The sequence below is a fragment of the Nipponia nippon genome, unplaced genomic scaffold (genome assembly GCF_047370975.1).
Source record: "Nipponia nippon isolate SJK-2023a ecotype South Korea unplaced genomic scaffold, ASM4737097v1 scaffold_2, whole genome shotgun sequence".
NCBI classification, from domain to species: domain Eukaryota; kingdom Metazoa; phylum Chordata; class Aves; order Pelecaniformes; family Threskiornithidae; genus Nipponia; species Nipponia nippon.
In genome coordinates, this window is record NW_028262336.1 from 50,914,959 (window position 1) to 50,931,530 (window position 16,572).

At 40.7% G+C, this 16,572-nt stretch overlaps 1 protein-coding gene across 6 annotated transcripts in view; it reads left to right on the forward strand.

Annotated features, from left to right (window-relative positions):
- Positions 1 to 16,572, forward strand: part of ARHGAP6 (Rho GTPase activating protein 6) — a 334,845-nt gene that overhangs the window by 280,443 nt on the left and 37,830 nt on the right. For all 6 annotated transcript variants that reach the window (XM_087758599.1, XM_087758602.1, XM_087758600.1 and 3 more), the window contains one exon: positions 11,526 to 11,597. In XM_087758599.1, the coding sequence (XP_087614725.1) occupies positions 11,526 to 11,597 (72 nt within the window). The remainder of the gene's footprint in view (positions 1 to 11,525; positions 11,598 to 16,572) is intronic.

Consider the following 16,572-nt stretch of genomic DNA (forward strand, 5'->3'; position numbering starts at 1 on the left):
ACATGGAAAAATTAGTGTATAATGCAACACCTTTAAAAGAAAGATTTGTGTAACTTCCGAGAATCTATCTGTTGTGTAGGTGTGTTTTGTGAAGGCAGAGGAAGGGAACGGGGACAGGGATGGATGTTGAAGGAACACTTTGCTGTGGAGCTCATTGTGCAGGAGTCTTTCAGTGGGTATCACAATGAAGGGAAGAGATCTTGCTGAAACTCCAAAGATAAATAGGGAAATATTACAATCCGCATTTCTATATGCAAATGTCATGAGACACAGTTACTGGAGATTAAATTGTGACCAGAAGCCTTCATTATTAGGGCAGCTGCTATGTAGATGTTGACTGCTGTGGGTTTCGGATACTGCTCTTATAAATCCAGATCCAGAGGCTGCTGCATGCATACATTTGATGCAAAGTCCCACTGAGCTTAGAAATTAATTCTGAGACATAAAAAAAAAAATCCTATCTAATGTAATTTCCTTAATAGTACACTTGGAATAGCGATTGACTATAAGTACGTATATATACATTCAGTATTTTGTCTGTATTAGTGTGCCATATGGAAATCTCAGCTTCCATTTTAAAATGTTGCTCATGACCATTGGCCGAATTGAAAAGTTCAGACACACAGCCTGAGCGAACCAGTGTTAGGAAGCAAAATGTACATACAGAGCCCCTAAAACACTGTGTTTTGCAAAATAGGTGGATTTGATTCTTTTTGTTCGTTTTCTAAATCTTTGTGAAAACACTAGTGTAACAGAGGGATTCTTAATTGTGTTCTGCCAAATCTCTCTTCAGTACTTGATGTAGTACCGGCCCTTTGTTTTTGAACACTCAACTAGGCTGTCCTGTGCTTTGCAAAAAATCCACGTTAAGTGTGTGGTGATTCTATAGTGACTTAAGATTTTGTGTTTTATTACAATTCAAAGCCAAAGAATAAATACCAATAAATATATCCCATGTGAGAAGCTTTTGAACCTTTATTAAGAATACTGACATTGCAGCCTACTAATTTCCATGTTCTACTTGCCTTTGGCAGAGCTTTGCTTCAACGTGTATTCTTCTAGTATACATCTTTTAAAGATCTCAGTTGAAAATCAGATTTATTTCTGTTATGTGTATTGCTCCTTTCAATAGTGCATTAGGGAAGGATTTCTGATGAGGGTTCCTTCTTGCCTTAGGTAGAAGAGTTAGTTTCTAAAGTCTCTTCAAAGGCATGGTTTCAGTGGCGTTGTTGTGGTTGGTGCCAGAAGTGTAAGGTATGCCTCTAAATGCTGATTAGGAAAGATAAGGTGACTACAGATAGATTTATTTTATCAGAGCTGCAGTACTATATATATATATATATCTTTGTATTAGGCTTTTACACTGAAAAGGCTACCTTGAGATTTAATGGAGACCTAATCTCCTGTTGAAGGTTTTTAAAAATAGATGAGATGAATGTCTGTGTGACTCTATTTTTGTGCAAAAAGTCGACCCAAGTGTTCTCTGCAGAGCTCATCATGCCTTTTATCTGTGTGGTTTACATTTTCAACACCTGTTCCTGTTTATTAATAAAAAAGTATGTAAACTAGATGATTGACGATACAGAGGACAGATAATTATTGCAATGAAACATTATTACAAAGAAGATCCATTAGTCATTTTTTCAAAGGGATAGCATCTCATTTATTGGGGCCACCAACCTGTCCAGTGAGAGACCTTCTGCACTGTGATTTCGCTTCCTTGCACTCGAGACTCCTCTCTCATTTCATTTCTTCACCAAGGCTCTGAGCAGGAATGTTGTGGACTAGTTCAATTAGTCCTGGAGGGAGCAAATTATGAAGGCCATTTTATTTTCTTGCATAGCTGCTTCTTTAATGTGAGAGTCCAAGGAAAGACTTGTATGAAGGGTTCATAACAGCAAAGCGATGGTCAGAAGACAGTGAGGACCTGGATGCCCCAAACCACCTCTGTGACCACCAGCGGGTGCCCTGAATTCCAGAGAATTGCGTGAATTTCCTCTTCATTTGAAGAGCTCAACCCATGCTCATGCCGAGAGCAACCTGGGGAAAACCTGTAAGGGAGATGTAAAGAAACTTGATTGCTGCTTCACCTGCCAGTACAGGTGTGCAAGCCAACTTATCAATACACGAAAAGTTCAATGCCAGCTAAATGCCAGCAATTTAATGTCTGGTCTGGCCCTAGCCCACCCCAGACTGTGCGGATTAAAGGTAATTCTCCTTTGTATGAAATCAAGAGTCACTGACTAAGAACAGCATCGTACTACTCTCCCCCCTCCATATTATAAAATGACTTTTTATTGAGGTAACTGATGCCAGGAGACAGCCAATTTTCCCCTTCCCCCAGTGGACTGAAGGCAGTTTTAGAGCTGTTATTTGTATTTTTCCTATCTCAAACTACAGCATCAAGGCTCCTGCTTGTTGTTTGTTTGGGGTTTGTTTTTTTTTGTTTTGGGTGTTTTTGTTTTTGTTTTTTTAGTACATCTAAAGTATTTCCTTTTACTGTAGTTGTTTTGATGTAGTAGTGTGGATGGTTTTTGACCTGTTTTACACGCCGAGCAGGGGATGTTGTTCAGTCCTTCTCAAAGGTTTTAAATTTCTGCCCATCATCATGGTTTCTGAGTGCCTTCCATACAGAGAAAAGGGCAGCAGCAAAGTCCCTGATAACATGAAAAAATACAGTGTCTCTACATATTTTGTCTTGCGTGTGCTACTTCACATTACTGTTTCATGAATCCTGTCATCAGTCTCAATGTAGCAGATATTGCCCTGAAGTATAGAAGGAGTGGTCCCCTCTAATTTCAGCATACCTGGAGACATTTTTTACTTCCAATACTGACACAAGGCATGAGCTCCAGCAAAAGACCTTCCCAGAGAAAAATGTGTAGCAAGTTACCCTTTGGCCCACTCTCTGGTTGGTTGTTTTTTTTCCAATTTTATTTTATTAGAGTACTATGATTTGGAACTTCTCATGACACAGCAAGTCCTGAGCTAATGTAGGCACTGAAGCAAGAAGAGCTTTGTATTAGTTGAGAATCTGACTCCATCTATGCTCAGGGAAGTCAGACCTGGCATCCTGCGTCTTTATCCGTTCTCCCTTTCCAGGGATGTAGCTGCTTTTTGCTACTCACCAGTGACAGCCATAGAAGGGCATACAAGGGCATTTGGCCCTTCCTTTGTAATCCTCTAAAGGCTTCCAGGTAGCTTTGCATGCTTGTTTGAGTAAGTTATTTCCATCGTCCCTTCTATATATGGCAGCAGCAGCAACAGTTTCCCTCACCCTAGCATAAAAAAAGGTTTGAGCAACTGTTTATTTTCATGTCAAAATGAGTTGGTTTCCTAAGGTCCAGCTAAAGTTTAGCAAATACCAATAAGCTCCAAAACAATTATAGTTTACTGTTCTGATTTTTCATTTCCTCTGTAGAACTCACTGAATATCTTGTTCCTCAGAGTTCATGTAATACAGCCATTTTAAATGTATTGGTAAGTAAAAAAGTATTTAAATTATGTAAAACTATATATTTGTTCACTCCAGTAATGCCAAAATAGCTGGAAAGATTTTTTTTTCAGCTTTTCAAACACAATTATCTCTAGTCAAGAGTCCAAATGTGAAAGGATTAAAGAATACATTAAAAAAAAGATCAAATTAAAAGGAAAGATAGGGAACTTTATTCTTGGTTTTGGTGTTGTGGTTTGAAGAATTCTGAAATAATTACAAATTCTGATCTTTTAAGGATATTTATACACAGCATGCACAAACTGAAGGCAGGGCATCCTCTTTGTATTCTCTTGAGGGTTGCTTTTGGTGCAGCTCCGCTCACGCTGGTCTGTTAGACCCGCAGCGTCCTGCGCGGCGGGAGTGAGGTGACCTGGGACAGGACTGGAAGGCGGCTCCTGCCCAGCTCTTCTCCTCGCAGGGGTGGGCTGTGCTGACAGCCCCCTCCCTCTGGTTGTGGCTTCTGCAGCCCTGACCTCGCTCCAGAGCCTGAATCCTGTCTGAATCCTGTATCCCCTACGTACTGAAGTTTGGCTCTCACCCTTAGAGTACATTGCTCCTGCATTTGCCCACCAGTTAGCCTAAGTCCCTCACAACAGAGAATCATGGAAGAACATATTTGAAAATACCAAAGTAGTTATTTTCTTCCAATGTACATACTTGGAGACTATTTAAAACCTTATATACACTAGGGAAGGTGTAGGCAAGTGGAGCTGAAATGTCATGTTTTCTTAGGATTCCCTATCCGCAGGAATTGAGTAGTATTTGCTATCTGAATTAGAGCATTGTCCAAAGTAAGCTTTTTTTTTTTTTTTTTTGGTGAAGAGGAGTTCATCCCTGTCTCGTTACAGTCTATATCTGTATCCTGCTGTTTTCCAACACATAACACTTTTTGTTCAGCAAGCTGGGACATGACTCTTTCTGATAGAAATAGACCTTGAGAATAGGGTTCAATAGAAATGGTGCATTTTTCACTCTAACAGATTTGATTCTAGTTTGGAACTACACTTTTTAGATGTGTTTTCCTAAAAGACAGGACAGTCTACTGATAATGTGCTCAGCTGGTGTAAATTGGTATATCACCTTTGCCTTCAGAACAGATGTTGCAGCTTCAAAAATCTATTAATACCTGGCAAACAAATTATGGAGGAGGGTTTTGGGGTTTTTTTTGTTTTGTTTTTTTTTTTTGTTTTGTTTTGTATCAGAATCACAAAAGGTTATCGTAAAGTGTTATTTGATTAATAAAACTCAGGTGCCTGTAGGGATGCAGCTTTCTTTTGAAGCAGGTGAGGTTTCCAGCCATTTTGCCTGCTAGACAGGTTCCATGGCAACTTATGAATACTTCCTAGATAAATAATTTAATTCATGTACCAGTATGACCAAATTCTTACTGTTCCACAGTAAAGAGATTGTGTGTAACGCAGGATTTAAACTTCCAGCAGCTGCATCACTTAAACCTGCACACTTGGACTTTGTAATTCTCCTGTGTTTCATTTTGACAATCAGTAATCATAGAATCAATCGTCATGGTTGGAAAAGACCCTTAAGATCATCGAGTCCAACCGTTAACCTAACACTGCCAAGTCCATCTGTACCATGTCCTCGAGCACCACATCTATCCATTCTTTAAATACCTCCAGGGATGGGGAGACAACCACTTCCCTGAGCAGCCTGTTCCAGTGCTTGACCACCCTCTCGGTGAAGAAGTTTTTCCTAAACCTCCCCTGGCGCAGCTTGAGGCCGTTTCCTCTCATCCTAATGCTTTAGCCCGAAGGGATTGAAGCCTGTGTCAGGAGATGCACTCACCGCAGATTACCACAGAGTCTGGTGGGAGGAGGAGGAGGAGGAGAATAAAAAGCACACTTTTGTCTGATGGTTGGGGGTTTTCACTTTTCTCAAGTGGCGGTATTGTATACGCTGTGTATTGCTGAGAAGATCGTTTCCCGCGCAGTCGGCTTTCCCCACGCCTCACCCAGTTTCTCACCGTCGCCCTGAGAAGGGTTTGGGCTAAGGCAGCGCCCCTGCACAGGGGGTTGCTGCGCTCCGGCTCCGGTCCCGCCTGTGCGCAGCCCGGGGGAAGCTGCAGCCCCTCTCCTGAAGAACAGGCTTTGACTTCAGCTCTGCCCTTTTCATGCTGTTTCTTCTGCCGTAAACGCATTCAGCGGGAGCCTCCTGGAGAGGGGAATGCTGAAGCTTGTTTGCTGCATCAGAGAAAGCAGCAGGGAAGAGGACAGCTGCCTCCGGGGGTGTTTGTGGTGCCTGTGGCGGGCAGCCTGGGTCCAGCTCCGTCGGCTGAGGTGAGCACAGGTGAACGGGCTGCTGCCTGGTCACGGCTGCAGCTGTGGGAGGCACTTGAACAAATACAGCTTTTCTTCCATCGGCTGCAGGCTGACAAGCACAAAGGTGTGCCGATTTAAGTCAAAGGGAAATAAAGAGAGCAACGTAGGCCATAAGGAGAAGCAGTGTGAGAAACAGGGAGATAGTCCAAGGCTTCTGAAGCAGTGTAATAATCTTCATCGCTGAGGGAGATCTCCATGTGTGTGTGTACTGTCAAGGACAGGTTAAAGGGAGAAAGAGAGCAATGGGAAATATGTGTGGGCTCAGCCCTTCCCTTTTCATATCGCCTTATGTGCCAAAATCTGTAGCTCCTGGTTCTGTCATTGATACTGCTTGTTTACCTTCCATCTGTGCTGCAGCTGGCGGCGCTTTGGAAGTTACCGTGTGGGGACAGGGCATTCCAACAACAAGTTAATTTAAATAAATATTTCAAGATGGACATTTATAATCGCAGAAAGAGCTAAGTAAAACCAGCACCCTCTTCTTCAGCAGAGCAGCTCCAAGTGTCCATTCAGCAGCAAATTTGCTTTGTATAGTGACCCGAAGAAGCGATTGCAACCACAAACACAGAGCAACTGCCAATGGACGAAGCGCAGTCTCGTCTTTGTTGTGCTCTGTCAACAGAATTCAGCAGGTTTTTCTGATTGCAGCGTCTCTATTACTTGCAGTACCGCACAGGCAAGAGAGACTGTAGCTTGACGTTCGGCTTGCAAGCTAAGCGCGGGAGGCTGGCACTTGGGAAATGAGTCGCTCTCGATGAGTGAAGTGAGCTGAGAAGTCCTCCAGAGAGGTCAAACTTAGTGCTTTGTGGTGCCATTGGTGGTAATTTTCAAGACAGAATGGATTACACTTTTAGAAAATACATTCTATTTTTATTTTTTTTTTCTTTAAATGCAATTAGATCCAATTACTAATGCCTATAAAGGGAAAATGGCCATGATTATAACTACTATGAAAAAGTATTTTAGAAATCTCACAATATCAACTTTTTTACCCATTTCTGTTTTGATAAATGAGCTATGGGTATGATATTCATCTCTCACATAACTTCTATCTTTATATTGTGTGAAAATAACCCTTAATTGTAGAACATGCCAAATTTTCTTCCCTAAATGGACAGGAAAGACAATTCTCCTAAACAAGGGAAGTTGCTAATAGATGGGGAGGGGAGTTCTCTTTACTTAGTAACCCCGTAAGCAACAGGTCTCTTTTGTCAAAAGCCCACTAAGTTAAATTACTTTAAAGTCTCTACATAAGTTTATAAATTATGGTTTTGATCAATAAAAAAAGAGTGTCCTTGCATGTAAGTAACATAAAAGGAATATCCATTCGTATAGATAATCCACAAGCTCATGGATAAGGAAAGAAGGTGCTGAAGAATCATATTTTCGTTACAGGTTCACTTTAAGCTTATTGCCAGGGTACTTACCATCATCTGAAATCCAATACTATAATAATTTGTGTCATAAAAATTACTTGGAAAGCTCAGGTGCCGTTGTACTTTTTGCTACATATATTAATTATGAAAAAAAAAATTAATTAGGGCTTCACAGTATAGTGGCTATTAAGTGATATAATATGAAACTGGTGGCCAAGAGTTCCTGAATGTTAACTCCAGGTGTGCCACTAACTGTATCTTCTTGAACAAATTCCCTATACCTCATTTGTGATGCTTTTGGTTATGCTGAGCAACACCTGTACCTACCAAACAGATGTGTTGATTTCCGTAACTTTAAGATGAGTAAAGCAGTACTGGAAGTAAATCATAGTAACAGTATTTGGCCTGCACTCTCTCTTTGAATCATATGTGGTGTTGGTAGGTGGTCTTGTGCAAAGCAACAGAGCAATCTGTCATATAAAAAAATACAAAGTTCTCTTTCTTTCCCTTTTTTAACTTTTAGAGCTGAAATTTGTGTATCCTCAGAGTGAAAATGGCTTCTTATTGCCTAGTTTGTAGAACCCTGGTCTCACTTAGAGTGAAGCTTAGGCCCTGAAATGGGCTATATAAAATCTGGGGTTTGAGAGTGTAACTCCTAGTTAAATAGTGTTAGTGATGACACTGTAGATGAATTTCAACCTTAAACCAAAACTTCAAAAATAATAATCTCAGAGGTCAAACTCCTCAATTCTTGTCCAAAATGGGTGTATCAGTGCAAATACTTTTGTATTCTGCAGGCTTTGTTCATTGACAGAGTCCTAATAAGATGACTAATTTTTCAAATAGAAAAGTCTTTTTGGCATTAACTGAACATGGAAGTGCTCACCACTTTGGAAAAGCAGGTCACGTAACAATTTAATATGCACTCAGGAGTTTGATTCTAGACTCTTGCTCTTTTAAATATTCATCATGCTAGTCTTAGTATATAGATGCCCAGAGAGCGACGTATGCATTGCAGTGAAAAATGCAGCAAACACATAAATTAATAAGCATTGAACAAACCAAGTTCATTTCTGAAACAACTGATCTGCACAGCTGCCTGGGCAGATGTTCTTCAGAAAAACAGAATGGGTTAATAAGGAAAAAAAATGCAGCTTCCTTCACTTTGACAGTTGTCTTTTGAGTACTTCTCTTGTATTGCTAATATTTTTGAGTGGAATCTGTTGGAGCAGTTCATCGTTGATCTATAGAAAGAAGATATTAAGTGATAATTGTATACGTTAAAGGCTGGATCAAAGTCCAACAGCATTTATCGCTTTGTGGTTTAAACATTTCCAAAGCACAAATGAGACTAGCAGGCTATATTTAATAGCACTTTGGGCTGATATAATACTATTTTGCATAAATATTTGCTAATTAATTTTAAAATGTACAGTAGGTATTATGCATGGGTAATAATGCTTTGCCTGTTTCCCAAGAATGCTTTAGATACTAATTATATTCTCAAAACACACTGCAGATAATATGTACTAAGCATTATTATTGTGAATTGGCTTCATTTAAGATGTAAAACTGCTAGAGTTGCACAAGTCCTTATGCACATTATGAATATTTTAGCAGTGCTCATGCCTGATGTAACCTAAATCAACAATCATTTCAAAACATATTTGTTTTTCCAGAATATAGATTGTAATTAATCATGTCTTTTTCTGGGGGAGGAGGAGAACTGGAACTGACCTCCTGTCAGATCTCCTAAGCTTTAACTTTTCACTGAGATTCCTCTCTATTATTTTCATATGTAATTCTTGTTCTCCTGCCATGGGGTAAACTGTAAATGTAAATGGTCGTAGCTCCGCTGCCTTCAGTGGAACTGCACCCATTTGCCCAAGGTAAGTGTCTCTCCTCTGTTGCTCTGCAATCTCTTTCTTTGCTCAGGAGTGCAGAGTGGACTCTTTTCTGTATTTTCTCATTCGTCCATCTCCAGAACTGCTTTCTCCTTCTTACATTCCTCTGGGCCTGAGCATCACTTGTATCCAAAATTCAAGGTTTGCAGAGACAAATGCGCAAATGTTGTCTCAGCCTGTCATTTACTGAGGAATTACTTCACTGTTGGAGTTGAAAGAATCACCCATTAAGAACAAGGTTCGTGAGAAAGCATTGATAGTTTGGCCCTAGAAGTCGTTAACCTGTTTTCCATGTGGATGAGTGCCATTTGTTCCTGTGTTCACTGTTTTCATTTTTTCTGTATTTCTGTTGTATTTGACTATGCAGCACTAAAACACTCCAGAAGTTGCCGTTGTGTAATTATAATAGCAAACCACTGTATTTTTACATCCATTTTTGACTTTTGTTCTCATTTTTATATCTCAGTAGACTTCAGTGGAATGTCAGAATATCAATAAATGGGTCTTTGGAGAATAGAGGCTCTAAGACTCCAAAGAAATATAAGTCATTTATCAGAAGGCTACTGTGAAGCAGGAATTTGAATTTATAACATGAAAAATAATTTGAAAGTAATTTTATATATATAAAACCAGAACATAATGGTAGTAGGGAACCTTATAAAAACAAGCAGTACTGACAGGTCTATGTAAGCAGGCTACTGACTATTCATATTGCCAAGAGGTGAAAGAAGAATTTCTGTAATAAACTTGGTCTTATCTACTGGAAATGTCAGAAGGTGTGAAAAGACTGGGCGTATTAATCAATCAAAGTATGACTTTGAGTTATGAACCTGTCATGGGGCTACAAAAGAGGAAAATCTAATCATAGACCATATCAGGCAATGAATTACCACCATTATATTGCCGAACTCTTATCCGGAATACTTTATCCATTCTAGTCAGCCTGATTTCAAAGAGATGAATTCTCACCGGAGCAGGTGCGGAAAAAGGGAATTAACATAACCAGAGAATGACAATCTACCTCAAGAGACAGGAACTGAGTATCATAGTTAAGTGAGTGCTGGGAACAAATATGCTGTAAATAAATGCAGAGCGCAAGTATGCAAGTGGAGTTGATCAAACCACAGTTACGTAAGGTAAATGAAATGTCAATTTTAAAGTAAAAGGATATTAACTGGCTATGAAAAAGTCAGAATTTGTCCAGTTGTCTGTTGAGTAATGTTCTGGGCATGGCTTGCACCATGAGTTGAGGGAAAACTATGATAAAATGGCTTGTGTTCTCTTGTGGGCTCGAATTGCAAAGATGAGAGTTCATCCAGAGATCCACTGCACTCCTCTGTGGTACGCTCCGTGTTGTAAAAGACCGCTTAAGACACTGTCTTACATAACTAGAAAATCGTGTTGAGGCAATTTATTTGGTGACCTTCTTACCATAAAAGTGAGATACGGATACGGTGTGTTCATTTTTGAGTTTTTGCCATGTTACAAAACCAGTAAGGCAAAGGTACGTGTTTATTGACCTGTAGTTAGAGTGGTGCCTATGTTAGTGTTAGTATTAGTCCCTGTGTTAGACCCTTTGTATTGCTTTGGAACTTAAAAAATTCAAAAGGTACAAGTTAAAGCAGGCCCATGTCTTAATCCCTGGTATTTGTTGAGACCTTATAAATAAAATGCATTTTTGTTGACTTTTCATTATAAAAGATGCTGCTGAAGGAAATTACGATAGCCAATCTTTTCACATAATTGTTTCAAGAACGAACCTGCCTACACTGTTGCTTAAAGTCTTTGGTCCTTAATACCTTAGTGAAAACTTGGATGATAGAACACCCAATTCTTGGGTGTCAGAACAATAATTTCTCTGAGACTCTAATCCACTTGAACCAATCTGTACATGCTGTACCAAACTGCAAGCTCCCAGTGTGAGTTCAGATCACATGGGTCATGTGAAGGTGGTCAGCTATCACCCAACTGGTATGACTGGTATGCAGAATTTATCCTGGAGGTTAGTCATCCTCCCTCTTCAGATACTGCCTTCAGCTCTACACCTGAATCACAGTCTTGTGACCATGGGTGAGGGCTAACCAGTACCTTTAGGTTTATGGTACCTTGCTATCAAGAGCATCCAGCAACAAATCTCCATTGTTAAGTCTTCTAGATATGCACAGCAGCATGCAGTGGGATACATTTTGGTTCCCCAGTGCAACCTTGGCATTTGGGTGAAGAAAGCAGCGCTCCTTAGGGCTGAAGGACTGTGACAGTCCCTAGCCTTTGTGAAATGTACCCCACACCTTTCGTGGCTCCAAGTGCCATGGCCATCTCCCTCTGTGTTCCTACAGCTTGTGCAGCAGTTTGTTCAGCATTCTTTCACTTCACTTCCTTTTTTTTTTTTTTTTTTTCTTTTTTCCTCTTACAGATGGACAAAAGAGGAAGAAATCATTAAGAAAGAAACTGGACTCATTAGGAAAGGAGAAGAACAGAGACAAAGGTAAAACAAAATGAGTAGATATTTACTGTTTGGGTCTTAGTTTTGCATGTGAGATTTCTTTAGTCTTAAATATATACTTTCTGGAATAGGAGAACGTTACTGAGCTGATGTACTGCCTGGGTGTTTATTTCCAAGTTGGAAAATATGTCTTATCGTTTCTATTTGTCATTAGTATAACCCAGATCTCTTCAACTGAAAGCTTATTTCCTGGGAGAAAAGGAGGAGTTAAAGGACTGCATCTTTTCATCCTTATTCTTCTTCCCCATTTTCACCATCCCGTGCAGAGTGCGGTCTGGATAACATGATGCAGTTGTTTACCTGCATTTGCGCTCTCTTTCAGTTTGCAAAGCGTGTGAAGCCAGCCCTGCCCAAGCAATTCAGTTGGTTTGCTTTTCTTCTATTAGCCCTAGGAAAATAGCTGTTGTTTAAAACATATAAATGCTTCAGTGCTACTGATCAATTGGGTTTTAATAGACTCCAAGTGACATGGATTTACAGATACAGTTAGACTCTTTTGTTTGGACACTAATCAGCTTTATGGGCTGGGTCCTAATCCACTGGACTTGACCTGTAATTTGCAGCCATTTAAGCTAAGTCTAGACATTGAAACCTGAAAAGTGTCTCTGAAATTGCAGTTTTCTGTATGTGGGTAATTGTGCATCTAATTTTGTGTGCCCTCCTGGAAAAGTTGTTCTGGAAAAGTGGTAGTAAAACTCAGTATTAACACCCCAGTTTCACAAACACACACACAAACACACATTTATAACAAGAGAAGTGATTTGGTTACTCTGATGTTATTCCCTGTAATCTAGTTTGATAGAAGGATGGAACTTTGAAATTCCATTGAAAAAATGAACATTCCCACTTCAAAGTTACTTTAAATATTTGTCAGGAAGAAAATGCTTTCCTTTCAATTTTTGTTTGTTTGGTAACTTCATGTATGTGATTATTGTTTTCTTGGTTTAAAAATGGCTATGGAAAATATTTGCATTAATCCTTCTAAAACCCCTGACAAAAGTCCCCTGACACATTTGTTTGGATAAATCCAATTGCTTCCCATGTTGGGTTGTGAGTCACAAATCTTTCATTTGTTATGAGAATTACTTGATGTAGGACCGAGCCCACATGCAGAATGAGTCTTCGAGGAAGAGGTTTAATGATTTTATAGCCACCTTTGGGGGAAAATCTATCTTGTACTGCTCCTCTTAATGCATTACATTTAGCTGTAGTGTAATTAATTAGTCATTATGTTGCTTAGTTTCCTTAGTTTTTTTCCCATAGTTCTCCATGCAGTTAAAAGTGCAAAGCAACATAGTTCTGTGCAAAACCTTCCCTGCTTTTCAGTGTATTTGCCAGATACTGATCTTCATAGTGGTCTGTGGGGTGCTCTTCTTCATTGGAAATGGCTAACCGCTTACTACTTTCTTCTTTTTTAATGTTCTGTCTCTCACAAATTTTTGATCCACTGAGAGCTTTTATCTTTTCCCCATATGGGTAGCATGACTTCAGTAGTCTCCTTAGAAAGTTTCTATTTAGAAGCTCTTTTGAAAGTTTAAATACATTTTATCTTTTTATTCTCACATTTTTGATTGCAGTAGCAGATTTTTAGCAATAACAAATGGATTTGATAATTCACCAAAGACCTAATTTTGTTGTCACCCAAATGTGGTGGATCTTTGGAATTACACTTCCATGACTCCTCCAATGCCTCTTTGGTGCCATGCCTTGAGATGTGATAGCTTCTTCCTTTGGTGATGGATACAAATGCTTATCCCGGAGTTGCTCTTTATTCCTCTAAGTTCTCTGTTGTCAAAGATTTTTCAAACAATATTTCTTCTTACATTGCTCTGTACTCTCTTGTGATTTCCTTATAGCCTCGTTTTATTTCAGCTGACCTCTGTTTCTGATAATTACACAACCATACTGGTTGAGTACTTGCAGATAATATTATTTTCTGCTGTTACATTTCTGTTCAGGGTTGGTGGTTTGTTTTTTTTTTGTGTGTTTATACCTTGCATGATAGCATATATACTCCATTCTGTTAATAACTTTTGGGATATACTTTCTGTTTTCATTCAGATGGATTTTCTGAGTGCACTTTGCCTGTTTAGGGCTCAATAGTTGCCCACAGCAAAGGTCAGCACTTTGTACTTATTCATCCTTGTATATATTTATCTACTTCCTGTTTTTCAGCATTGCTCATATCTTCTGGTTAACTATACCCAAGCATTTTTAAAAATCACCCTGCTGATTCTCTTAATTTCTCCCCCCCCTCCCCCCCTCCCTGCCTTTAACTTCAGGCATTTCAAACATGTACCCCTCTGCTTTTATCCTCTTTCTCCCATCTTCCACTGCCTTATTCTTATTTATAGAGATGTCTTATATGCTCTCTCCATGTATAAAATATTATTGGAGCACCCCCTGAGGGGAAAATACCCCAGCACTACTCAAACAGCAGAATCTGTATTTCTCTCCTTCCTTCAGGACGTCTGTATTGGCAGGGCTGTCGGGTTGGTCAGTAAGGGTACAGAGAGCCAGGAAATGGGAAGAAGTCAGGTTCCCAAGCAGGTTGTGTTAGCGGAGTGAAAAGAAAGCCACGTTGGCTCTTATTTGTTGCCAACAGCAAACATTAGGCAAAAAAAGCCCAGATAGCAGCATATGGCACCCTACTTCTCGGGATTTCTGTCCATGGTTGTTGCTGGTGTACTCTCCTCTGCCCTACTGAGTTATTAAAGATCATCTGCCCCACAGATACTCACTGAGCAGACTCTGAGTCCATGACAGTAGAGGGGATGAGCAACCAGGAGGGTGCTGGATTGTGCTATGAGGTCCATTAGCCTGGCACAGGCTGTTTTCCTGTGGGAAGCAGCAAGCACCAGCATCTCCCTCAACCTCAGGAGTTAGGAGGGACAGCGTCACCCAGCTTTCAGGTGATGAGCTGGCTTTGGAAGGAAAAATGTAAGGTCACGTCGTGCTGCTGGTCTCCATAAGGATGAGCCTGCCATGCTCACATCGTGGCCAAGCCCCACCACCTTCCCTGAACAGTGGTCTTCTGTGTCACCTAAAGTCAGAGTTAACCTTCCTCGGCATGTGTGTCACAGCAAGCTGGAAGCATTATGCTGCTCTGTTCCATTGTAGTTTTTTAACGAGCATTTCTACCGTTTATTTTATAAAGAGAGTATCTTCTATTACTGGGCAACCAGTCCAAAACAAACACTCTGCACTGTGGGCGTGGATGTGCTCACACAAAGGGCTGAGAGTGCTTACTTACCCATCTGGGCAGGTCCGTAGTCCTCATGCCCAAAAGGAATGCCTTCCGTCTGTTTCTTTTTGGGTTTTTGTGGTGGTTTTTTGTTCTGTTTTGTTTTGGTTTTTTGGTAACTAGTCCAGCTGCGCCATTGTGAGAAGGAAACGGCAAGACCAAGCCGCAGGACGTCGTAGGGGAAGCAGGGAAGACAATTTCCAGAACACTTTATATAGATGAGTTCTATGTGCCTTCATGCAAACAGCATTTCCATACCTTCGGCGTCACTTTTGTAAGCACAGTTGCAGTTTGAAGAGTACATAATTAATTCCAAACATTTTGAGTTTCCTATATCCCAGCCTGGGAGACCCCACATACCAGGACAAGTAACAGCTGAAGGGGCTATGTTGTTAGGTCTTGCCTGGAATACATGCTACCTGAAAAGTCTTTTTTTTGATAGATAGGCTCCTGAAGGTTAATCCTGACAATCACACGGCACCGTGTGATCCTGTGCATGGGTTGCAGCCAAAGATCACTGAGATGTGCCTGGCACAGGAAGCCACAGAGGTGGGGAAAAAGGTCACCGTGCTGATCACCGGGGATGCACGATGGAGACCATGCTGCAGGGCACGTGAGGCACGAGCCTTGCGCAACTTGTAGCGCACGCAGTCAGCGTTGTGTCTTCGTGTGTGGGCAGTTCCTGAGAAAGAGCAGGGAGGACTTGTGTCCTTGGTCTTGCCTGACAAACTCTCTCCTTCGGCACTGACGTGCACTGAACTGCCCTAGGGTGTAGACTTCTGGAATTGTTCTCTCTGGGGAGGTACCACCTCTCTCCAATTTGTGCCCAAGACTGTTCTCCCTCACCCCACTCCACCTGGTGTCTGTGCTTAAAAAGCATAACCAAAAAGATAGGGTACTCATTTCTCCTAGGACTGTCTGGAGATTTAATCGCTCGTATTTTAGGACGTGGTCCAATCACGTTTTATTTAGATGGATGAGTCGATCAGCCTGTTAAGTGAGAGTTAAGTCTCTCACTGTTAAGTGAGAGTTTCAGCAAACTGTTACACTTCTCAAGGCCAACGAAGACACTAAAGTTGAATTGAATGCACTTTAAACGAGATTCATATCTTTGTTTTGTCCTTTTGGACAGGTACATCTGTCGTCATCTCATTAAAAGGGGAAAAATTCTAAAACAAGTGTTTTTTTCAATTGTTTTTACATCTCTGAGTGACTCACCAGAGCAGGATATCACAAAACTTGCCGGATGTAAACCAATGAAACAGGAGAGCAGCACTCCACCCAGATATTTAAGCAATATTTTCAGCTTCCATTATTCAGTGTCTTTGCTTTTCTCTACCCAGCTTCCTTGTTATTAATGGCCGTCATGACTCTCAATTGTGCTGTCTGCATATGCCTCCAAACATTTGCTTTAGCTGCTAACAAAGAGTACTCGGGCTGGAGGAGCAGTAAAATGTCAGTGCTGCTTGGAATAAGAAATTCTCAGGATGCTCTGCATGCTGGCAGCCGGGTACTGTTCCCTGACAAATTCACTGCTAATTTTGACGGCAGCAGAAGTGGAGCCTTTCGTCCGTCTCCTGCCAGTGATACGGGGGTCAGTGTAAGCATGCCTGCTTGGAAAGTACACACAGGCATTCCTGAGAGAGATGCCTCCCAGAAAGGATTCATCCTAGAAGATTTTATCAGTAAACCAGCTCCATTTTGCCTTGGTTC